The sequence below is a fragment of the Callithrix jacchus genome, chromosome 4, assembly GCF_049354715.1.
Source record: "Callithrix jacchus isolate 240 chromosome 4, calJac240_pri, whole genome shotgun sequence".
In the NCBI taxonomy this organism is placed as follows: domain Eukaryota; kingdom Metazoa; phylum Chordata; class Mammalia; order Primates; family Cebidae; genus Callithrix; species Callithrix jacchus.
In genome coordinates this window covers 64,815,751-64,840,488 of record NC_133505.1, presented here as the reverse complement: position 1 = coordinate 64,840,488, position 24,738 = coordinate 64,815,751, and the positions used below count along the sequence as shown (strand labels likewise).

At 36.2% G+C, this 24,738-nt stretch overlaps 1 protein-coding gene across 50 annotated transcripts in view; it reads left to right on the top strand.

Moving 5' to 3' along the window:
* The window catches only part of DST (dystonin), a 505,428-nt gene extending 483,362 nt beyond the window's left edge, over nucleotides 1-22,066 (top strand). For 33 of the 50 annotated variants that reach the window (XM_078369452.1, XM_035295973.3, XM_035295956.3 and 30 more), the window contains 14 exons: nucleotides 3,146-3,289; nucleotides 4,302-4,490; nucleotides 6,192-6,321; nucleotides 7,958-8,121; nucleotides 8,913-9,075; nucleotides 9,901-10,055; nucleotides 10,224-10,298; nucleotides 11,175-11,192; nucleotides 13,963-14,080; nucleotides 15,387-15,458; nucleotides 16,346-16,545; nucleotides 16,959-17,069; nucleotides 19,833-19,956; nucleotides 20,816-22,066. In XM_078369452.1, the coding sequence (XP_078225578.1) occupies nucleotides 3,146-3,289; nucleotides 4,302-4,490; nucleotides 6,192-6,321; nucleotides 7,958-8,121; nucleotides 8,913-9,075; nucleotides 9,901-10,055; nucleotides 10,224-10,298; nucleotides 11,175-11,192; nucleotides 13,963-14,080; nucleotides 15,387-15,458; nucleotides 16,346-16,545; nucleotides 16,959-17,069; nucleotides 19,833-19,956; nucleotides 20,816-21,078 (1,926 nt within the window). In that variant the 3' untranslated portion in view covers nucleotides 21,079-22,066. The remainder of the gene's footprint in view (nucleotides 1-3,145; nucleotides 3,290-4,301; nucleotides 4,491-6,191; nucleotides 6,322-7,957; nucleotides 8,122-8,912; nucleotides 9,076-9,900; nucleotides 10,056-10,223; nucleotides 10,299-11,174; nucleotides 11,193-13,962; nucleotides 14,081-15,386; nucleotides 15,459-16,345; nucleotides 16,546-16,958; nucleotides 17,070-19,832; nucleotides 19,957-20,815) is intronic. The other 17 variants (XM_008994605.4, XM_035295954.3, XM_035295951.3 and 14 more) reach the window with 6 other exon arrangements.
* The last annotated feature ends 2,672 nt before the right edge of the window (nucleotides 22,067-24,738 follow it).

The window sequence follows — 24,738 nt, the reverse complement described above, 5'->3', positions numbered from 1 at the left end:
TGGCTCCTTTAGGTGTAGAAGACATTGAACATGCGATATTTGTATCAGCTGTTCTCTGGGGAAACAGATGTTAGATTGACCTATTTTATCTTTTCCTTATAACGTTGCAGTTTTTAAATTTTTTTTTTCATTTAGGAGGATCTCTATTGGGAAGTTGATAATTTTTTCAAGTTATGATAATTAAAAAGTAGGTGTTACCAGAGTATACTGTCAACTGAACCTTGACTCCATGATAGTAAACTTGTAAATCAAAGGTCTAAAAAGCATTTATTCAGTAAATCACAAACTCTTTTGAACCAATTACTGGAAACACAAAAGTGAATAAAACATGGTCTTTTAATCTCGTAGACCCTATAGTCTAATAGACATGTGTGTAAACAGCAAAATGCCAGAGTAGGAGGTATGTCACAGAGCTGCTTCACAGAGGTTAAAGACAAACGGCCACTTAATTAGAGTTAAAACATATGAACATATTATATAAATTTAAACTTTAGATTCAGGGAGTACATGTATATGTTTGCTACATGAGTGTATTGAGTAATAGTAGGGACTGGACTTCTTTTGTACCAGTCATTCAAATATTAAGCACTGTACCCAATAGGTAATTTTTGAACCTTTAGGCCCCCTTTACCCTCCGTACTTTTTGGAGTCCCCCATGTCAATTATTTCCATCTTTATGTCCATGTGTGCCCATTGTTCAGCTTTCATTTATGCATGAGAACATGTGATACTTGATTTTCTGTTTGAGTTACTTCACTTAGGATAAGTAGCTCCATGCATGTTGCTGTGAAGTAAATGATTTCACTCTTTTTATGGCTGCATAGTTTTCCATGGTTTATATGTACCACATTGTTTTTTTAGCCAGTCAACTATTGATGGACACTTAGGTTGGTTTTATGACTTTACTATTGCGAATAGTGCTGGAATGAACATATGAGTGCTGGTGTCTTTTTTATATAATGATTTCTGTTCCTTTGGGTGGAGATACCAACTATTAGAATTGCTAGGTCAAATGGTGGTTCTAATTTTAGTGTTTAAAAATATATCCATACTGTTTTTCATAGAGATTGAACTAATTTATATTTCCATCAGCCAGCATTGAATTCCATTAACATACTTAGGTTTGGGTCTCAGAGTAGCAATAAATATTTGCTGGTCACCAACTTAAAGCCCAAGATGTATATCTAACACCCTACAGAAAGGGGCAACATTGTATAAGCACTCTCTTTTCTCAGCATCCAAATCATTTGTTGTTTTTTTCACTTTTTCATAATGGTCATTCTGACTTGTGTAATATGATAGCTCAGGGTGGCTTTAATTTGCATACCTCTGATAATTAGTGATGTTGAGCATTTTTCCTGTGTTTGTTGGCTGCTTGTATGCTTGTATTTCTTCTTTTGATAAATGTCTGTTCATGTCCTTCTCCCAGGTTTCAGTGGAATTTTTTGTTGTTTTCTTGTTTAGTTGTTTGAGTTCCTTGTGGATTCTGGATATTAGTCTTTTTTCTGAGGCATGATTTGCAAATATTTTCTCCTATTCTGTAAGTTAACTGTTTACTCTGTTGATTCTCTTTTGCTGTGCAGAAGCTTTTTTATTTAATTAAGTCCCATTTTTCTATATTTGTTTTTGTCACATTTGCTTTTGGGATTTTTGTCATAAATTCTTTGCCTAGGCCAATGTCCAGAAGAGTGTTTTCTAGGTTTTCTTTTAGTATTTATATAGTAAAACACCTATACCATTTCAAAGTGAATGCCCCTGTTCTCATAGCGTGAGTAGCATGGGCATCATCTATGTCTGCAGCCTCATTGTATAATCATGTAATCTTTCTTGGTGCAGGGGTTCAGATAGACTAGGGTGTCTGCAGATCTCTAATGTTCTATATATTTTGAAAGTGTGTTGCATTTTTAAGGGCAAAGAATCTCATTTGGTAATCACACTTTTAGAGTTCTATGATTTGTGTATCTATGAATATGGTTCTGATGGTAGAAAGTATAATTGTGTATGTGAGACATTTGTACAACCTTTATTTGAAAGATCATCCTTGAGGATGTCAAGGCTTTGTTCATTCTGCTTGTTCACGGAGACTGGCTAGAATTGCCAGAACTGCCAGAACAGAGGAGAGCGCCTCTTTCTAGTATTTTAAATGGACAGTTCTCACATGGGCTCACCTGCTGTCAGGTTCACTCTCTCCAACTTCCCCCTCACTTTGCACTGCCTGGACACTTTGGTCCCTCTCTCCCATACCCCCAAACGCTTATGTTTCTTTACCCAGCCTTTCTCTTCTCTGTACTTTTTTGTTCATGCTCCTATATTTCCTGGCATAGTTAATGCTATTTTAAATATTAACCTCCTTGTCTTATTTGTTAGAACTTATTTTTGTCAAAATCAATATTTTTTCTATCTCTAGCAATACTGTCTCTCCCGGTGCTATTCTTCATTAATAATATAATTATAATATATCTAAGTTTAGGAGAGTTGTTCTTGTATAATACATTTTTTAAAGCATGAGATATTATCCTATAAAGTTGGCCCTCTGTATCTGTGTATCAAATCATCTTCAGGTTAAAATATTCAAAAATAAAATGGATGGTTACATCTGTACTGAAGATATACAGACTTTTTTCCTCGTGATGATTCCTTAAACACTACAGTATAACAACTGTTTACAGTGATTCACATGGTATTAGGTAGTATTAATAATCTAGAGATAATAGGAAGCATAGGGGAGGATGTACATAGGTCATATGCAAATACTACATCATTTTATATCAGGCACTTGAGCATCCCTGGATTTTAGTATGCACGGTATCCTGAAACCAACTCCCCATGGATACCAAGGGATCACTGTACTTGTATTTTGAAGTACATATTAGAAAGTACTTTGTTTTCGATCTCTTGACCTTCCAATCTGCCTGTCTCGGCCTCCCAAAGCGCTGGTATTACAGGCTAGAGCCAACGCACCCAGAAAGTACTTTGTTTTCTATTTTGTCCCCTTTTCCTCCCCAATTAACAGATGATTTCCACTGTGAATAAACCAATTGAAGTTTTTGTTTATTTGTTTAATTCTGGCAGTCAAACAAATGTAACCAGAGTTTTCTTTTCAGCAAATGCCAACAGCTAATTGAAGTCTTTCTTTCTGTTGCAGGAATTCATGAAGAAACTAGAAGAAAAGAGAGCTGAACTAAATAAAGCCACCACTATGGGCGACACCGTTTTGGCTATCTGCCACCCTGACTCCATCACTACCATTAAGCACTGGATAACTATCATCCGGGCAAGGTTTGAGGAGGTCAGTATGTCTCAGATAATCTTCAGAGTAACAATAGCTTTGATAGTTGGGGTGTGGGGTGTGGGAAATTTTAGGAATTAAGATGCATTTACAGCCGTGGGAAAATGAGACCTCTACATAGAAAATGTTCTTTTAAATACACTTCTTGTATGCATTAAAGTCTCTAAAATTCACGTTTATTTAAAAGGTCAGAGGAATTTTGCAGCTATACCCCTGGAACATTAGAAGGCAAATATTTAGGCCAGGTATGGTAGCTCACGTCTGTAATCCCAGCACTTTGGGAGGCCGATGCAGGCAGATCACGAGGTCAAGAGATAGAGACCATCCTGGCCACCATGGTGAAACCCTGTCTCTACTAACAATACAAAAATTAGCTGGGCATGATGGCACTCACCTGTAGTCCAAGCTGCTCGGGAGGCTGAGGCAGGAGAATCGCTTGAACCTGGGAGGCACAGGTTGCAGTGAGCCGAGATCGTGTGGCTGCACTCCAGTCTGGCGACAGAGTGAGACTGTATCTCCAAAAAAAAAGGGAAGGCATATATTTAATACACTGTATAACATTTTGTCCTACTTCCACATTGTTTCTGTTGAATAATCCAACAGTTGAATGGTGTTTCAGAGTAGTATATACTGGTGGAGTGAATTGGTATACATAAAGTAAATTAATTCTGTATTTAATATCTTAGCTTTTTACATTTCTACTCTGTGCCACATAGAGTAAGCATACCTGATCCTTCAGAGAATGCATATTTCAACTCAAATTAGAAAACCTAAGGAAGCATGAGTGATTGACATACAGCTTTAAATTCTGACGATGATGAACATCATCGTGAGCTCTCATATCCTCCTCAAGCCAGATCTTGCTGCCGTTAATGGAGTCTAAAAAGACCAGAAGCATTATAGGTCTAGCCCAGGATGATCCTATTTACATTTAAAATTTATTTATTTTACATCAGTGTAATTATTTTACTATGTTGAAGGAAATTCAGAGAAATTTCTGTTTCTCTGACAGGTACTGGCCTGGGCGAAGCAACATCAGCAGAGATTAGCAAGTGCTCTGGCTGGGCTTATTGCCAAACAGGAATTATTGGAAGCTTTGCTGGCTTGGTTGCAATGGGCTGAAACTACACTTACTGATAAGGATAAAGAAGTCATCCCACAGGAGATCGAAGAGGTGAAAGCACTCATTGCAGAACACCAGGTAAAATAAATATAATCCTAACCCCTCTTAACCATTATCTCAGATATTTTCTTTTCTTCATTGCTGTACTTCTCAAAACATTGCTTTGTTCTTGTTATTTTCACTTCTTCAGACACCTCAGCTCCTTATAACTGTATTTTCAATTCTACAACTGCTCTAAAACCTCTCATTATAGTAACCCGCTGTGACCTTTGCAGAACTTTCCTTCTTTGTCCTCTGTGGGATTATACTCATGTGGTATTGTCTCACGTTCACTCCTGCCCTCCCTTTGCCTTCTAAATGTCAGCTCTCCTTATTCCTTATGTGTTATCATCAGCTCTCTGCTTCTCTCACTGTTCCCTCTTTTGGTGATCTCACCCACCTCCACCTCCCTGGCATCAGTGGGTACCTCGTTTGATTACTTTGTTTGCATTTTTATGTCTCTCAAGATGACTGTCAGCACTTGGAATACATCATATGAAAAAAGGAATGTGTTGTCTTTCTTAGAAAAAACACTTTTTCTATATATCCTATGTGTTTTAAACTCAAACGATGGGTGTCACACTCACTTTTATTTACTTGATTGCTCATAAGTTTGTTTAATATGCATTTACAAAGAGAAATGTTAAGTGTCGGCTCAGTTGGTTAAGCAATTAATGTTGCTATTATTGTGTGTACCTGTGTTTTAAAAGCCTAAGACATCAGTGTCTATAGTGGCGCTAAGTGTATCAGGTTATGTTCCCTGTGATCAGAGGTATTAGAGTTCTCCAGTGTGACAAATATTCCAGAAAGGTATTACTTCACTTTTCCCTTTTGTCTTGGTCTCCTTTTCCTAGTCTCTGCCTTTTCTCAGTATTTGCTGTATATTCCAAATATAGGATACCTAGTAAATAATAATAATAAGCCTAAGGAGATGAGATAAGTATTGGCAAGATAATTAAACCTTTTAAATATAATGGTAGTAAACTTTAACAGAAATAGCTTTTACCATCCTTGAAATAGCTTATTTATGCATATTTTGATACAGTCACGTTAGATGTGGATGCATTATGACATAATATATCAAAGAGCCATATTTTTTTATTGAGAGGCAGGATCTTGGTCTGGTGCCCCGGCTGGAATGCAACAGCACAGTCATTGCTCACTGCAGCCTCAACCTCCTGGGCTCAAGTGATCCTCTTACCTCAGCCTCCTCTGTAGGTGGGACTATAGGCACATGCACCCTGGCCTAATTTTTTAAATTTTTGTAAAGACAGGGTTTCACTGTGGTGCCTAATCAAAGGCATCTTAAATATTTCAAATACATAGGTGAAATGTGCTACAGAAAAGTTCTTGGAAACACCCTAGCTAACTGGTTTCTCTGTGGACAAATGCTCACTAAAGATTCTTCTGAAGAGCTTGGAAGCTTGAGTTTGGTTGGTGCACAGACAGATTATTTTATTCACGTGACTTCTCCCATGTGTCCATGCATGCAACTAAAACAAATTATTTTTGTTTTCAATTTACTGACTTTACAAGCAATAACATTTTATATTCTTTAGAAATGAGTAGGGGCTGTATTATGATGGTTTAGATTTTTTTACCCTAAAGATAAAGCATGATGATATATTCTTCTTCAGAAATAATAACATGGTTCTTTTATCCTTTTGTTTTTAGTTCATTTCTATAGATGGTTTTCCCTGGTATACTCTTATTTGATTGACATCATTTGTTTTATTTCAGACCTTCATGGAAGAAATGACCAGAAAACAGCCTGATGTTGATAAAGTAACAAAGACCTATAAGAGGAGAGCTGCTGATCCTTCCTCATTACAATCCCATATTCCAGTCTTGGATAAGGGACGAGCAGGAAGTAAGTAGTGGCCAATTTCTTTAAAATGTCAATAGTTAAGACAAGGGAACTGATTTTCTTTTATTTTGAGTTATTTAAAATTTGGGGGCAATTAGTGATTTTACATGAGCACTTGCTATCATAAAATGCTTTCTTGAAAAAACATGGTCAAGTATTATAGAAACTTACTTAAAAATAAAGAAAAAATATACCCAGGTTTCTATATGTAACTTTATTGTCTTGAAGTGAATCTTTCATAGTAGCTAGGAGAAAATTGAAAAAAATTTATAATAAGAACAGAAATCATCGCCCCCTTTGCATTGTCTCATCTTTCTTCTGTCGTATACATAACGTTAAAGCTGAACATAACAAAAATGACCACCACCTGGATAATGTCCATGACTTAGTTGTTCATTGGTGACCAGAAAATTGATAGTTTTGCCCATGTTTTTGTGATGTCAGGCTCTATTTATTTCTTGAGCTACTTTACAACCTGACATGTCATTAAAAACACTCATAATTAGCTTGGAGAATATTTAAAAGAAATACAATTCGTGTTGTATGTTTTATGCATTTCTGAATGGAAATGCATTTTGTGTATTATTGAATTTTTGAATGAAAAAGAAGTGAGTTCAGAGTTGTGGTAATTACTTATTACACAAGGAGACAAGAGCCCTATAGCCAGACTCCTTGGCTGTCTCCAGCACTTACCAAACTGAGAAACACAACCCTGGACACATTACTGAGACTCATTCTGCACCTCAGTTTTCTCATCTGTAAAAGAGGATAATTATATCCTCACTGGAATGCAGTGAGAATTAAATGAGCTAGTACTTATAAAGTGCTTACCATTCTTCCAGGCATGTAGTTAAATGCTTAACTATTTGTTGTGCTGTAAATCCCAGCAGGAACACTTAACAGTCTATATGACCATAGACCAGGAATTTTTCTAGGCCACATTTAGCCATTTAGTAAGATGAGAAAATTTGTTGAGGTCATTGTTTTGTGAAGTTGTTGAGACCTGTGGAAAACAGCCAGAAAGCAGGAGGAAACTTTGGTAAGGCAGTAAACTTGGTTTTGAGACTGTGTACAGGAAACATGCAATCTCAGTGGAAAATGGACATGGGTGAAGGCTGGGGTCCCATACACATGCTGCCATATTTTATTGGGATTTGTGAAGCATCTTGCTTTGACTCTTGTGACTGCCCAGTGTCTGCTGCCCTTATCTGCTCTCCCTTTCTGCCTTATTCTCTAGGAAGGACAGCTGGGTTTGCTGTAATGCATTGTAAGATAGTCTCACTGGCCTGGGAGATTTCCTTTAACAAAGAGGAGGATTACAGCATGCTTCATTGTCATTGAAATGGCATGAATTTTAAGCTGGAAGATGTTTTAACCATAAATTTATTGAGAGAGCTTTCCGGCATTTAAATGCCCCTGTCAAGATATATTTCTTTGAATTGTATGAACAGTGTATGATCCTTAATAAGGAAAATAGATTTGGACCTTGACATTTTACATCATCTAAATTAGGATACTTTTACTTGTACAAACCCACAATTAAGTTGATGCAGTCTTAGCTAGGAGCAAAAAAGGTCAAGCCTTCACACATTTCAGAACCCTGGAAATTGCCATCCTAACTAAAGTTCTGTCTTCACAGGAAAACGCTTTCCAGCATCAAGCTTGTATCCCTCTGGGTCACAGACACAAATTGAAACCAAAAATCCTAGGGTAAACTTATTGGTGAGCAAATGGCAGCAAGTCTGGCTTCTGGCGTTGGAAAGAAGGAGGAAACTCAATGATGCCTTGGACAGGCTAGAGGAGGTTTGGAAACTCATAACCCTCATCACTGTATTGTCATTTGCCCTCATTCATCATAACACATTGCTATTGCCAATCTTGTTTTGTTTTTTTTTAACTTTTCATAAGCACACTCTTGCTATTTGAGTACATTTTTAAATTTCCAAAATAAATACCAAAAGTATGTATGATTTAGTGAAACACTGATATGTGGGATTTGGATTTAGGGAATCAATAATAAAAAGATTATGTTTTAACAATCAGAAGCTGATTCCTTAAGAAAAAAAAATCTAACTTGACATAATGTTTGCTGGTGATGCTCCCTGGCAAATATATAATCATTTATATTTCAGATCTTTTGATTGTGTGTATTTTATTACCTAAGATTTCAAGTTTTAGATTCTTCAGTTGGGAAATTTTTCGAAGCCCTGGTGAGTTAAGAGAGTGGCTGACAGTGCAGAGGGAGGGAGAGCGAAGGGTTAGGTAAGCGCTATTGCATCGGACCTGCTACCCCAGTGAGCATGATTAGTGGTGCTACTTAGAGCCAGACCACCTTTATGACTTTGGCATTAATCAGAAATTTATAGCTTACGTTTTTAGGAGTTGTGTTTGTAAAGAAAAATCAGTAACAGCAGTGGAATACATTTTAAAGGCAAAATGTTTCTAAGTTCCTTTTGCAAGATAATACATACCTCTTTTTGAAATGGTACTATGTGTACTACGTAGAGAATCATTTAAAAAATCTATTTCATATGGTGTAACCTACAATTCTAGCACAGCTTTAACTCAACCAAAATACCTTTTGTCCTTTTTAGCTGAGGGAATTTGCTAACTTTGATTTTGATATCTGGCGCAAAAAATACATGCGATGGATGAATCACAAGAAATCTCGAGTGATGGACTTCTTCAGGAGAATTGATAAAGACCAGGATGGGAAAATAACACGGCAGGAATTTATTGATGGAATTCTTTCCTCAAGTAAGTTCCAAGACAGCTGACTGTAACTGATAGAATTTTTAAAGAAAATAAGCACACTTTAAAATTGTGGGGCCAGTAAACTTGTGTTACTAATAAAGCATTGCCTTTTAAGTTGGCTAGGAGGAAGTCACTACCTTAAAAAAGTGTATTTTGTTAAAATTTGTGGCTCTGGAGTCAGGAACACTCACAACTATGTGATCATAGACCGTTGTTCCCTTACTCCACTAAGGCTGGGAACTTGTTGGAATAACAAAGTTAATATATGATTCTTAAGGTGTTTTCTCTGTGTGTGTGTGTGTGTGTGTGTGTGTGTGTGTGTTGCCTGGCATATGTGTAATAGGAAGTCAGTACATTCAAGTCCCTTTCTTTTTCATTCTAATATACATTCTGACCTAACTTTGTCATTAGTAGAAAATTAAAACTCTGTAAAAATTCTTAAGATACTCATCACCTTCTTGTTTGAGGGCCCAATCATTTGTATGTGATTTCCCTCACAGATGTTACTAGATGTTATTCTTAAGGTACATTTCATATAAATTATTCTTTGACTCACAATTGAACCATATAAACTTGCCAGTGTTAAACATTTTTAACCTGAAAAAAAAAAAACCCAGAATTTTTATGATTCACCTAAAGAGCAATTAAAGATAAGATTATATATAGCTGTTCATTTGCTATGATGTAAATCCGTTTTTTAAAAAGGGATTTTTAACATATTTGATCACTGATGATTTAATCAGCCACATTGAGGTTAAAGTGTGTGATTGAGGTTGCCTTGAAAAAGAACTAACAAGTCACTACTTACTACTGTTTTCAAAACTTTAGAGTTTCCAACCAGTCGCTTGGAGATGAGCGCTGTTGCAGACATCTTTGACAGAGATGGTGATGGATACATTGACTACTATGAATTTGTAGCAGCCCTTCACCCAAATAAAGATGCATATAAACCTATCACAGATGCCGACAAAATCGAAGATGAGGTACTCATTATCTTTCCATTGCCTACAATACTGATAGTATGTTCTGCCAGGATATCATAAACAATTCATACAACCATTTTATTTTCACTTAATTGTTTGTCAGAGTTTTAAGGATTCTACTATGTAATACTGTCGTTAAAGTAAATATTTCATCATTGTTTTTGGCAGGTGACAAGGCAGGTAGCTAAGTGTAAATGTGCAAAGCGATTTCAAGTTGAACAGATTGGTGATAACAAATACAGGGTAAGTTTTCAAAATAACGTTGTGGTTTCTTTGAAGTATACAAATTGAAATCTGTACGTTTGATCTCCATTGTTTTCCAGGAGACTTATTCATTTATTTTTTTTAACCTCAGATCAAACTTTAATGGTATATGAAACTCTTTTAACATTTTAATTTGTAGAAAGGTAGCCTGCATTTTGCATATTAGGAAATATCTTTGACATCTACATAATGCACATTACCTTTAAAGAAAAAAATATTCACAAGAAAATACTCAAAACTCATATATTTAGGTTGCTTCATATTATATTATGATTAGAGGTAAGTTTTCAGATTTCAAACAAGAAAACTATTCTAATACAGAACCACAAAGTTAAAAATATTGACTCACTTTAATAAATATGAAAAAAGAGGGTAATGTCTTTTCTACCTGTGCAGAACTTTTTGCTTTTATTCAGAATCTCAATTAACTTGGTTCACTCTCTTAAAACAGAAGAACAGTGTGACTTCATTACTCTTTCTCTAGTTTTTTTTTCTCCTTTCGGAACATCTCTTATATGTAGTAGCTAGATAGGAAATGTGCTGAGTTTCCCCAGTACAGTGTGTTACTTATAAGTGAAACATTATTTTTATTTTTATACTTCCATATTAAAAATAAACATCAATGTATTCAAATTTTTAACTTAAATTTGAAATTCTAAGAATTTTCAAAAATATGTACAGAAAAATTACCCAATTATTTGGTTTGAAATTGGGACAACTGGGTGCCTGCACATCTCTAAACTAGATACTACATCCAGAAGCACAGAGTGTGAGAGTGTGTGCATATTCTAGAGTCATATAGAAAGTTTCCTGTTGAACTAATTGTTTCTTTCTTCCATTTTTCATTTTTATCAGTTCTTCCTGGGAAATCAGGTATAAACCAGTGGAATGTATTCTCAAGTTCCTGATGATTTTTTTTTAACTTTAATTCATAGTCATTAAAGCTTGCCATGGCCAATCTTTCCCATGCTGTCTCCCTAGCTACTACATTGTTGGTTGGCGTGGTGTTTCTGTAAGCGCTATAAGGGTCCTTGATTCAGGATTCCTTTTTGCCTTGTGTCTCAAATGAGGAGATTACTTTTAAGCAAACCAGATAATGAACTGTAGCTTGGCTTGCTACAGCATTACAGATGCAATTTTTAATTCCCATTTTTGATAAATCAGCATATATTTTATGCTGGTACTCATTGGAAAACAAATTTGATTCTCCGCACATCTCTGTTTTAGGCTCATTGGTGTTTAACTATTTAGGACATCTGGTCCACAGTAGCCAAGGAGGATCAGCCTCAGGCAGTGACAGGGGAAGACAGTCCTGAGAGATCTCCTTAGCACTCAGTGCAAGTATCAAGTTCTCTCCAAAGAATCTATTTGCCATTTGTTCTAAATCACTGATTTGGGGCTTGGCATCCCCTGAGTAGAAGTGTTAACTCAGTAGGCTTTAAATGATATCATTCCTTTTGAGGAAAGTTATTGCTGTAACATATACAGAATCTTAAAAGTCACATTTTATGCCATCTTGATCAAATGTTTATATTGGCACTTAAGTCACTATAAAATGTTTATATTGACATTTGAGTCTATATAAACTGGCTAGTGGCACTACATCATGATCAGAATTTTGAAACTAAAGACAAGAGATACTCTATTTTGATTTAAACATGTTCATGAAGCTTTTTTATTTTATTTTATGCTTTTGGTAAGAACCATGCTGTCTGTAGCATCTGATCATATTACATTAGATATGACTCTGCCACTCCATTTTAAAGCCGTATGACATCTCAAGCTTCAGGTTATCTATTACCTTCATTTATTGCAAGCAAATAATTTATTTAAAATAGAAATAGTTACTTTGAATAGATTTTTAAAACTTCCGTTAGTTATACTATAATACATAAAATGTTACTTTTCCATTCTTGCTATTTTCTGAGTCAGCAAATGGGAGAGCATCTTTTATTTGTAGAGAGGATGAGAGAAATACCTCAAAAGGTTTTACTCACTGAAAGCATAGTCAGCAACATTAGTCTATTTTCTCTTGTCTTGTTTGTTAGTTATTGGGAAAATTTAGAGAAACACTGAAGACAATGTTAGTTGTCTGGAGAATGCCTTATTAACATAGAAAATTATTTGTTTTTATTACACTTGCAATATCACCTCTATAAGGAACTTTTAGTTATTTCCTTATAACTTTTGTTTTGAGTATAATCTTGAACCAAAATATTCTAGTCCCATTATCTGGTTCCTTAAGGGTAATTTTCTTTAAATCCCCTCCTTTCCCTTTGCTTATTAGCAGCACCAAATTTTTTCTAACAAAATACATTTATGTTTTTGTTTTTAAATTTTAAGTAACATTTCAGGAACAGTCATAGGAAAGTTTAAGTCTCAATGTTTAAAAAAAAGATTTAGAAATAGTAGTTTTTAAAATTTTGATGGAAAAACACATGTGTTCCTCTTGGTGCATTTTACATGATTTCTAGGTCGTTCTGAGTTTTAGGATCTTGCATGGGATTTGGTTGGTATTGTTTTTGGGTTTTCTTCCTGAAACTCAATATTAAAACACTGAAAAGTAGCAGATTTTCTCTACTTAAAGTTTTCTGTTTATCCATAATGAGCCCAAATAATGTCACAGTTGTATGTTACCTGCTTTACAAAGAAGCCATTTATGTTTAATTGTTCATTTTGCTTTCTTGTCTGCTGGGATGGCAACCGTGAAATTCAGTCTGGTGGTTTTTATGAGTTGGACATGAACCTATTAGAAATGATTTAAAGTATAAAATCATTTCTCACAGGCTTTCAAAACATAAACCCATGATCAGATACCTGGAGTCTAGAAATTCATTTTTAGGACTTGCAGAATTTGTAGCGTATCTACATTATTGAAAATCCATTGAAAGGGAAAGAAAAAGATGATTGTTAGTATCAACAGTTACAGTACAGAGAGTATGAGAGGAACCTTTTAGATTTGGCAGCCATATCATTAATAATGTGTCATTGGCTGTTCTAATATTATAGTAATCTAAAATGGTATATTAATCCAGTCTTTAACAAATTGGTTTACCAGATCATTAGGGATGCAGAAATTTTAGTTGACTGTGAATTTGTATGAGCCATACTCACTTACTTTATTCTTCCTAAGTCAGAACTGCTCTTAGAGAAAACAAAATGTTTAGAGATTTCTCACAGATTTCAGTGGAAAACAGTTTTATTATAAGAGATAGTTTTAATGAAAAAGAATCAAAGATTATTAAATTTTTCTTAAAATCATCTTATTTTGGATAAGCCCTGGTCAAGTGGGCCAGTGCTTATTTTCATGGATGTGTTTAATTTCTAGAAACTTTTAAAAATTATTGTCTTACTAATACTGTTTCTGTCATAAGGAAAAAATTAATTTTTAGACCAAAGCTTTGAAATTATTCTTGATAACCTTTGTAATCTCTTTTTTTTTCAACCTGTTTCTTTTGGGCTAAATCAGCATGCAGCCGTCTAACACAAATCATTACAAACCTCCTTTTCTAAGATTTTACTAATCGCTATGAACTAAGCAAGAAATTAAAGTCGGTTGCTTTAGCTACTGCAAATTGCACATCATCCTGTAGTTTAGAATTATCATTGACAACTAGAAGTTCTTTCTTTCTTCACTGAACAGTTTGGAGACTCCCAGCAACTGCGACTGGTCCGGATCCTGCGTAGTACTGTGATGGTTCGTGTTGGAGGTGGATGGATGGCACTTGATGAGTTCTTAGTGAAAAATGATCCTTGCAGGGGTAAGGAGATGCTTATCATGATAACATCATGAAAGTACTTCAGTGTCACCTTATTTTCCAGCACCAAAACATACTGGGCATAATTTTGGTCATTTATTCCAATAGTGAATGTTTCACATTGGTCTGTCAGCCTAAAGTTCCCAAAGAACCTGTGGCAGTCATGTAAACCATGTTCTTCTCATTTTTTTTTTTTTTTTAATACTTTTTCTGGAGAAATACGGTGGGCAGGAAAACTAGAATCCATTTTCTTTAGGAGACTTTTACATCTATAATTTTCCAAACAATTACATCAACCAAGGAAAGGATTTTCTCAACCAAAGTAAGAGAAAAGAAAAGAAAATTGAGGTGATGAAGACTGAAAATACTGGACAATAAAACTTTAACAGTGAAAGTTTTTATGAAATGAGGGACAGGTGAGGAAAGACATAATTAAAATGTTTTAAAATAATAATTCACTGCTAACCTGACTCTTCGAAGTTGCAGATTAGAACATTAAAAATATAAACATTTAATACTATAGCTCTCTACATATCCTTCAGCCCAAGTCCTAGGTTAGCTCTTAATTTTTGTTTTCAGATCCTACTGTCAGTTTTTAAGTTCTTAACCAATTTATGTTACACCTGGTGATTTGATTGCAATTTCTAATTAGGTATCATTTAGTAGGCCCACTTTTCTTCCTCAAAATCAAAAAACAATAACATTGTTATAATTTTCTTTAACCTGTGAGTTCTCTGTAGTCCTTTTAAGCAAACATCAAATGTTTATGTCAGTGCTGCCTCCTTCGGCTACCAAGTGAGAGGCCAGGTTTCCTTCAGTTGGGCCTCTTGGTTTTGGTGATGGTGTCACCATCTGGTACACATAGACATATGTATCACAGTCATCAGGCTTCTCTGCCAAGGCCAGTATTGATTGTTATACAACCATATGCAGCAGCCGTGCTCTCTCCTGGCCAAAGACACACCTACAAGAGAAGTAAAACAAGAACAAAAGCTCCTGTTTGTTTTATATTTTGAAAATAAAATACTCTAATGTGAAATGCAACTCTGTTTATGAAGAAATTGGAATACACAGTGTTCTGTTGGGTTGCTTAGGAAGGTTAGCACGGCTGTGGCACAGTCTTCCAAATACATTGTTCTTATTGAGCCAAACCTTTGAGTGCTTCATTTACTGATGCAACTTTTCTTCTAAAATGTGTGCTAAAGGCTGGATCTGAGCACCCTTTGCATATTCAACTACTGTACTTTGTTTTCTTCTTCTGCTAACAGTATTCTTTAATGTGATTGGTATCCTGTGTCATTTTTTCTAGTTCATCATCATGGGAGTAAAATGTTACGTTCGGAATCAAACTCTTCAATTACTACTACTCAGCCTACTATAGGTTGGCAACCTCTCTCTTTGCCTCTCCCCTCTTTCCTTTTCTCTTTCCTACTTTTCCATTCTTGCTTCAGTCGTTTGTTTTAAAATAACCTGCTTCATCCATCGCGTATGGCTTAACTCATATCCAACTGAGCTGGTGCTTCCAAATTTAAATTCTGAAAATGTGATGCTCTTGGTTGTGTTCCAAATGCAGGTGTTATGAGTGATCAAACACATGCTAACACGTTGCTCATCAGGTTCTTGTTTGTGCGAGTGCCGCATCACTGATTACCTCACAGATCCTTGGGTCTGTTATTGCATGTTGGGAAAACAGTTTTTCAAGGCATAAAATAAAACTACTAGCTGCCTCATTTAAGTGAAAAATCTGGAAGTTTACATGTTGTCATCATGACTAACAAGCCATCACTCATTCTGTGTAATTCGATTGTTTAATTAATCCCAATGTTGAAGTATTGGCATTCTCTTTACCTCAATAGTACATGCAAAAGACGCAGTCCCTGCCTTACTGGTCTGTCTTCTCAGTGTGGTGAGGGGTTAATGAAACCATGTGGGCATCAGTAGCTGGTGGATTAATGATATTTTAGCATGAGCTTTCCATTTTCATGCTGACACTTTCTTTGATAGTGGTTATTCTTGCTGGCGTCTAGTGTTAGAATAAGCACACTTTATTTTTTTCTCCCCAAACTCACCTGTATCCAAAAGGAATGCATTGTAAAGTAATGCATTTAACTTTTTGTTATGCTGAGGTGGAGTTGGCATGGCAAAAAGATGTTCTTGAGATTCTCAGCGTGATCTCTGGTGCCAGGTGGTCGTTCTTCCCATAAGCGATTGAACACCTCTTCTTTTCCTTCTTTTCTTTGTGTGCATTGTTGTGTGTGTGTTATCCAGCCAAAGGAAGGACAAACATGGAACTGCGTGAGAAGTTCATTTTAGCGGATGGTGCCAGCCAGGGTATGGCTGCCTTCCGACCCCGCGGCCGAAGATCCCGGCCTTCCTCACGAGGCGCTTCACCCAACAGATCCACTTCTGTGTCCAGTCAGGCTGCACAGGCGGCCTCCCCACAGGTCCCTGCCACCACCACACCCAAGGTAGGACTTGGGGATGAAGACTTTTCCTCCCTCTTTGCAGTCAATGTCCCAAGTAGACTTTTCAATGTTCTATTTAGGGCCCTAGAATTTATAGGACCAGCTCTCTCCATTTTTGCGCCTTCTCACAATATGGGAAATGAATAATTTTTTTTTTTTTAAATAAATGCTTTTGCCTAGTGGCCCACATAGAGATGATCTATTCAGGTATCCTTTGTTATCTTCCAGATTGATTTTTCTTTTTGAAGCTTCTTTTTTTTTTTGGTGTCTATGATTTGCCATTGGATCTTTCCATTTATTTTAAACTATTCTTTTTCTTATTGTGAAATGTGACTCTTTGCTATGAATATCTCTTTCTGTGGCTTTGTTTTTTTATCTGCTATCCTTTACATTTGATTTGCCATTGTTCCATACAGATTCTCCATCCTTTAACACGCAATTATGGTAAACCATGGTTGACAAACAGCAAAATGTCAACTCCTTGTAAAGCAGCAGAGTGCTCAGACTTTCCCGTGCCATCTGCAGAGGTATCGTAAGGCCCCAGAGTCCAGTCTTAATAGTCTCCTTTAACTGAAACTGTTACCCACCCACTAATGTTGCTTCACCACTCTCCTAATATGTGTACCTTGATAACCCTATGTCTTTTTATACACTTCTATAAAATAAGCATCAACCCAGCAGCTCTTGGAAGAGGTGAGAGTAAGGGGTTTACAGAAAAGATAGTCTGCAGCTCATTAAACAGGGTCAGTTTAACCAGTCACTCCTGCAGACTCCTTTTTGTTCTCATTCATACTTAGTTCCACTTTTATCTCTTGGGACAGTAAAATATAGTAGATTATATCCAGACTTAAGTAAAATTTCTAAAATTTCTTTTAAAGCTACTAAGGATACTAGATGTAATGTGGGAAAGAAGTGCAACACATTCCCTTCAGATGGGAATAACAGGCAGTATCATTTGCAAGAGAATCACTGAAAAGAATGATGACTGAATGTTCACTGTGGGTATGGTCCTTCTGAATTCAGTTACATTTCTACCTGCCCCAAAACTGTGGGTGGGTGTGACATAAACTCTCAGTTATCAGTGCAGGGGGTCAGCGAGGTAGGCTTAGGTATGCAGAAAGTTATTTGTCATTTTTAACAGGTAATAAACATATGGATTTTTTTTAAAGATCTTAGTAACTAATTTAAGCATGCTCTAACTTTTTAATATGATTTGATATATGCAGAGAAGATATTTAGGTGATACAAAATTTGCCAAGATTAACTCATGTAGGTCATTTACATTCAACTAGAAATCACTGTATATTGTTTTAAGAAACTTCTCTGTGAAATAACAGACATAGGCACAAAATAATTAGATATTTTATAGGAAAAATCCCTAAATACCTTTTCTTGAAATTGAAGAAGGTATTCCATCTTAATGATAAAGGACATAACTTAAAGGTCAGGATCCTCAAATAAAAGTAATAAAATAACTTTTAAAAGCCCTGTTAGGCTTTTCACAACATTTTCTTATCTGTTACTTGATCTTCACATTGATAATAAGCGGTAGGCAGAGAAAATTGTGTTACCTTCATGACTCCATGGAAATCTCATTGCTGATAAGTGGGAGAATTGGAACAAAAACAACCCATTCTTTAGCATTTCCTTATTTCTTTCTCTTCATTTCCCCAAGCCCCTCATTTCCACCCCTTCTCACCAAGTGGGTGATGTTAGTATTAGATATTACCTCTAGAGATATCTGTCAATTATTAGGATCTATTGTAGCAAAAACTGAGAAAGGTTCAAACAACCTCAAGGAACATATGAACATTTCCTTTAAATATTTAAGGCTATGATGCTATGTTCAGATTTTTTTTTTTAAGTAGAAACATCCTGAAATTAAAGTCTAAGTAGTTATTTAGACTAATGCAAAATTGTGTTTCACTTCAAATAACCTGATGAAACAAAAACCAATATGTTTTTATGGGAGGGACTGTGAAATAAAATCAAAACAATGAAGGCATTCTGAGAATGGTTTTGGTCTTTCACGGTTTGAATTCTGCCACCTTGAGTGATATAATTCCTATTGTGGATTCTCACTCGCATGTGTTGCTGAGATTCTGTTTAATTAGGAATTTAGCTAGATCAGCATTCTCAGATATTGGGCAAATCATGTCCCTCCTTAGGTTCTAATTTTTCACATTTTCAAGGTTATGATTAGGTGAGTGTGAGTATTAATTGTGGTTATGTGTGTAGAAGTATTTTGAAAACTTGATCATGCTATGTATACAAATCACATAGAAATACTACACCTAAGTATATGTATAGTATACACTTATGTAGATAAATGAATATTAATATTAATCAAAGTAACTCATGAATCAGACAGTTATAACATTTTAAGCTAATAAAGGGAAAATCAATTGTTTAAAAATATACATGTAATTTATTTCAATGCATTTCCTCCAAATAGTTCTCTGGCCCTGTGTTCACTGAGGAATATTATATTACAGTCCTGATATTCCTCAAGATACTTGTTTTGTTTTACTTTGGGAGACTTTTTTAAATGTAGTGATCTGGAAAAAATGCAGTGATTGTATAATAAATCTCATAGTTATGATTGCTTTAGACATTCTCTAAAAACTCATATAAAGATTGTAAAATGATTTTCTGCAAATGTAGCCTATGTATTTTGTATGTAAAGACTGTAGAAGTGATAGAGCCAGGAATTGAAGTGATATGGTCGCAAGTTATTTAAAAACCACTTTCTTTTTCTTACTGCAGTTAAGTTTGTTTAAACAATGTCTGTATGCATTATTTATTTACTTAGCATTCCATCTCTATCTCTGCCTAGCTCCATAAAAGCAATGGAGGCAGCAGAATATCTAGGCACAGCTTTTCTCTGCTCCATACCCCCTGTATGCATGCAGTCACCATCATTTTAGCAATACACCCTTAATTCTGTAATATTCACAGATAGTCTGAAAGATACTAACATACTCACCATTTAATTTGTCTTTTTCTTCTTGCCATCACTTATGCTCAGTGGGGGCCTCCATTTTGTGTTTTCTCTTCAACCATGAATTCATATTTATTAAAGTTTCTTTTGAATTCTGAGAGAGAATAAGAAATTAGAAGAGAAAATCAAGTGAGAATCCCATGCCTTATTTAATTGAAGAGCTTCTCCCCCTCCACCTTCTAAAGAGGCATAGTAGAGAGTTTCCACCCATATGTAAAGAAGTGGGGTCAGTGGAATATGATGGTGCAGGAGCAATATTTTGAAATGTCTTGTCACTGGTTAAATACAGGGAACGCCAATACAAGGAAGCAAGCTTCGACTTCCAGGATATTTGTCAGGGAAAGGCTTCCACTCTGGGGAGGACAGTGGCTTGATAACAACTGCAGCTGCCAGAGTTCGAACACAGTTTGCTGGTAAGTGTGGTGCATTTCTTTTTTTAATGGCTTTTGCAGCATTATCATCTAAGGATTAAAGTCCCTTTTCCTCCTCATTGGACAAGATGTTACACACTGACCCTGAGGTAGTCTCAAAATGATAAGTAGCCCCAGTCCTCCAAAAGTAAGGGATAAAGTGAGTCATGGGCACAAGTGTCTAGAAGTATCAAAGAAAGATGAAAGAATTGCTGCACAACAACAGAAAATTTGCAGTGGTATTCTGCCCCTTCAAGCTGAAAGGTCTTGGCTCTTCTACCAGCTCGGAGATTGCATAGGACCCTGTTTGGGGGTGGTTGGAAAAACTCAGCCATACTGAGCCTCACGCTAGCGTATCTCACATTGCTTTGCAAAATAGTGAACCTACTAATCCCTGGGTTCTGAGCTCAGCAGGCATGAAGCCTCTTTAAAGTTTCAAATCTCATATGTTGAATTGCTATATTCTTGGAGTTACTATTCTAGGGCAAGACTTACACCTGTCTTGTTTGTTCTATGTTTGCATCATGCACATCCCTGGACACACAATGTAAACTTTAGAAAGCACAGTCTTAAAGGACAGGTATTCCTTATGTCTGTTTGCAATAAAAAGAATCCTGTTTTAAGTAGGGGAAGTTGAAACTTACCTTTTAGATAGAAATCTAGCCTTTTCTATATTATGTCTACTTAGAGTAAGCCTGCATACCCTTGCATAATAGGGAGAGGCCGTGAATCCACAGTGTTTTCTGTGTGCCTACTACACATCAGGTAAAAAAATTAACATTAAAGGTGGCATCAGGTTTCAAAAACTGGTTGCAGATAGACCCGGTAATAAGGGTGAGCTGTCTCTACCTTCTTTCCTCAGATTCCAGGAAGACTCCCAGCCGACCAGGAAGTCGAGCCGGAAGCAAAGCTGGCAGCAGAGCCAGCAGCCGCCGGGGCAGTGATGCATCAGACTTTGACATTTCAGAAATCCAGTCCGTGTGCTCAGATGTGGAAACTGTGCCTCAGACACACAGACCTACACCCCGAGCAGGTTCTCGGCCATCCACAGCAAAGCCTTCAAAAATCCCCACACCCCAGAGGAAATCACCTGCCAGCAAATTGGACAAGTCTTCAAAGAGATAGTGCAATTGGTTCTCCCAAGGCCCTTCCTTGAGCATTTATTATTTAAGTTTGAACGATGTAAAATATGATGTAGAAATTCTTGTGAAATATTGCAAGAGGCGAGTTTAAAATTCTGCAGATGGCCTTATTTGTGTATTTGTCTTTTTATTTGTATAATTTTTTTGTCAGATATTCTGGGGTTACAGTCACATCATATGTGAGGAGGAAAAGTTTAACATGAACTAACATTTCTGCACTGTAACGTGCAGGGCACACACTAAAATCAGTTACTGTACCTACAGGTAAGTCTACATCCTCTCTGATAGCCGCAGTACTCCATCAATCCCTGACATTGAGAATACCTCATGACACTTTCCTGTTTTAATGGAAACTCTGAGAAGCTGAATGATACATGCAGGGAATACTTTTTGAGACGATTTAAAAAATGGAAGACAGAAAGACAAACACATCCACACACAGTCTTTGCAGTATCTTACAGAGAACTCACGAAAGTTACTTCGAGCACTTGCCAGTACTATGATACTCAAGTACCTTGCAGCATTTCTGTGCCATTGCTTTCAGTCAGGCCAGAGGCATCCTGGATATTAGACCTATTATACTGTAAGAATATAATTATAAAGTGCATTCATATACATGTGAGGTTTTCTTTTGCTTGAGTGGACAGTAGCACCTGTATCATTGAACTCATTTTGTATCAGAGCAATTTTGCTTGCAGAAAGCTATGAAATAAAACACGTCCCTTAACTGCATTGCTATGGAATTAATTTTTTTTTCCCCAGGGAAAATTAGTGTATTTTTTTATGAGCAATATCAATTTGGAGTGACCAAAAGATACTTTAAAATGGGTTTATTTTGATTTCTCATCTGAAATAATCATGTTCTGGTATTATATCTATATTTAATAAATATATACAGTTTAATTTATTATGTATACTCACATACTATAGAAAGATATTAGTATGCATTTAATAAAACATATTCACTTGAATATATGGAATACCTGATTATTTAAAGTGAACTTCTTCTATTATTTGTTTTAAATAAAGGTTATATGTATGATATATGTTTACTAAGAAAAAAATTGGCTAAATTTGGGGGATATCAAAAACAGGGTGTTACAGTAATGTTAACCACTTAGTCAACATATATTTCTGATAAGTATCAGACATGTGGCAGCCATTGTAACTGACACTGAGACTATAAGGTTACTGCCGTCCCCTCTTCAAGAGGGAATCAGTTAATCACTAAAAAGCATGGGATGTGTGGAAGGCTTACTGATTTAATTAAGGTAATATAGTAGTATTCTTCTGACCTGTGTACACTTAAAAGTCAAATTGTAAAATTTTCCTAAATATGAAAATAGTATCAGATATCATCAGAAAGATGGCAGAGTGTTACTTTAGGCATAAAGGTCCCAACATTCTGCATAACTTTGTGAATTTGCTTTAGCAAATGTCAGTGATGGTGTTCAGACTCAAGGGAACAGTATTCTGTTTTTCCTTCGTGGCCTTTTTAATGGAGGCCAACACTGAAGAGCCTGAAGTTTCTACTGGCATAAATTAGGTGCCATTTTTAAGCTACGGTAATCCCTTCTTTGTCCAGGCATGGGTCTCAGGTGGGAGCCCTTGATGGAAAACGTAATTCTAGCCTATGAGATCACATGTTATATAGCTCATGCATTTGATTATTAACATGTCATCTTAGACGGCAATTGAAATTGTTTTTATTCCTTTTAGTGCTTTGCATATGATCACATTTCCACTTCAAAGACAAATTTAAGGCATAGATTTCTATCTCAGTCTATTTCAATGCTATGCCTCTAAAGGAGCTAGGGATTTTTTTTAAGTAGTAAAATAAGCTTTTTGAAAAAGATACGTGGTTTAAAATGTCTTAAGGAACTGCTCCCAGTTAACAGCATTTGCCCCAGGTGAGCTTTTCAAACTTTGACATGATGCCTGGTCATTTTTTCCCTCTTGATATAATAGTCCTAGCAGTATCTGACAGAGAACTCACAGAAAGTTACTTCGAGCACTTGCCAGTACTATGATATTCAAGTACCTGGCAGCATTTCTGTTTCATTGCTTTCAGTGAGGCCAGGGCATCCTACATATTAGACCTATTATATTGTAAAAATATAAAGTACATTCACATACATGTGAGATTTTCTTTTGCTGGAGTGAACAAGCAAAAGGCTGACTTCTCCAGAGTCATCCTGTTAAGTTTCAATTAATGTAGTTATTTAGTTATTCAGTTAATGTAGTAGAAACACCTCTTCCCTACCCTATACACATTCCTTCTCTTTTCTTTTTTCTCTTTTAAATTGTTTTTTTCTTTAAAAAACAGGACACTAGAGTGACACAAATTGAGTGACACTCAATTCTAAAAATCGTAATTGGAATAATTGGATCTTAAGCATTAGGGAAGCTGAATCGCAGACTTTTTTTGTCTTAAAAAATTAAAGCTCCTAATTCTCATGTACTGCTACCTTATTTGGAAATAGTGGACTGTCCTCTTTGACATCCATGCAGAAGTAGATGGACCTGGCCAAGTCTCAGATACAGGTAGAAGAGCTTGGGAAGTGACCCCATGACTGTCCGTGATTGACCTGTAGAATGAAAAGGAAGAGGGAGGTGAAGTAAGGATCTTGTTTCCTTTTTTGGATCATTTTAAAACTTGCTTTCTGCATTTGCAGTAAGGGAAATTGTAATGAGATACAGTTATCTATTCCTTTTTGACAAGGTGCTTTGAAATGCGTGTTCTTTATTGTTAAATGGTGGTCTGATACCCCCAAACTACATTTACCAGTGCGTGCTTCTCTGTGTATGATGGCATTGCCACTTTGTCTTTTAGTATAATGCTTTAGTAATTAAGGTCCTTTCAGACATGCTGGGGATTGACTTGTCAGTTACCAAAATCTGCCTGGAACAGAGTCAAGGACAAGGTGTTTGGGTAGGAAATACTTTGTATGACTATTTGAAATATCTGACTTAACCTACCAAATTCTGCAATGTTGGTTGATTTTATGTAACTCTTTTTTTTTTTATTGCATTTTAGGTTTTGGGGTACATGTGCAGAACATGCAAGACGGTTGCTTAGGTACACACATGGTAGTGTGTTTTGCTTCCCTTTTCCCCTTCACCCACATTTGGCATTTCTCCCCAGGCTATCCCTCCCCAGCTCCCCGCCCCCACTGGCCCTCCCCTTTTTCCCCCAATAGACCCCAGTGTTTAGTACTCCCCTCTCTGTGTCCATGTGTTCTCATTTTTCATCACCCACCTATGAGTGAGAATATGCAGTATTTCATTTTCTGTTCTTGTGTCAGTTTGCTGAGAATGGTGTTCTCCAGATTCATCCATGTCCCTACAAACAACACGAACTCATCATTTCTGATTGCTGCATAATATTCCATGGTGTATATGTGCCACATTTTCCCAATCCAGTCTATCATCAGTGGGCATTTGGGTTGGTTCCAGGTCTTTGCTATTGTAAACAGTGCTGCAGTGAACATTCGTGTGCATGTGTCCTTATAGTAGAACGATTTATAGTCCTTTGGATATATACCCAGTAATGGGATTGCTGGGTCAAATGGAACTTCTATTTCTAAGGCCTTGAGGAATCGCCACACTGTCTTCCACAATGGTTGAACTAATTTACACTCCC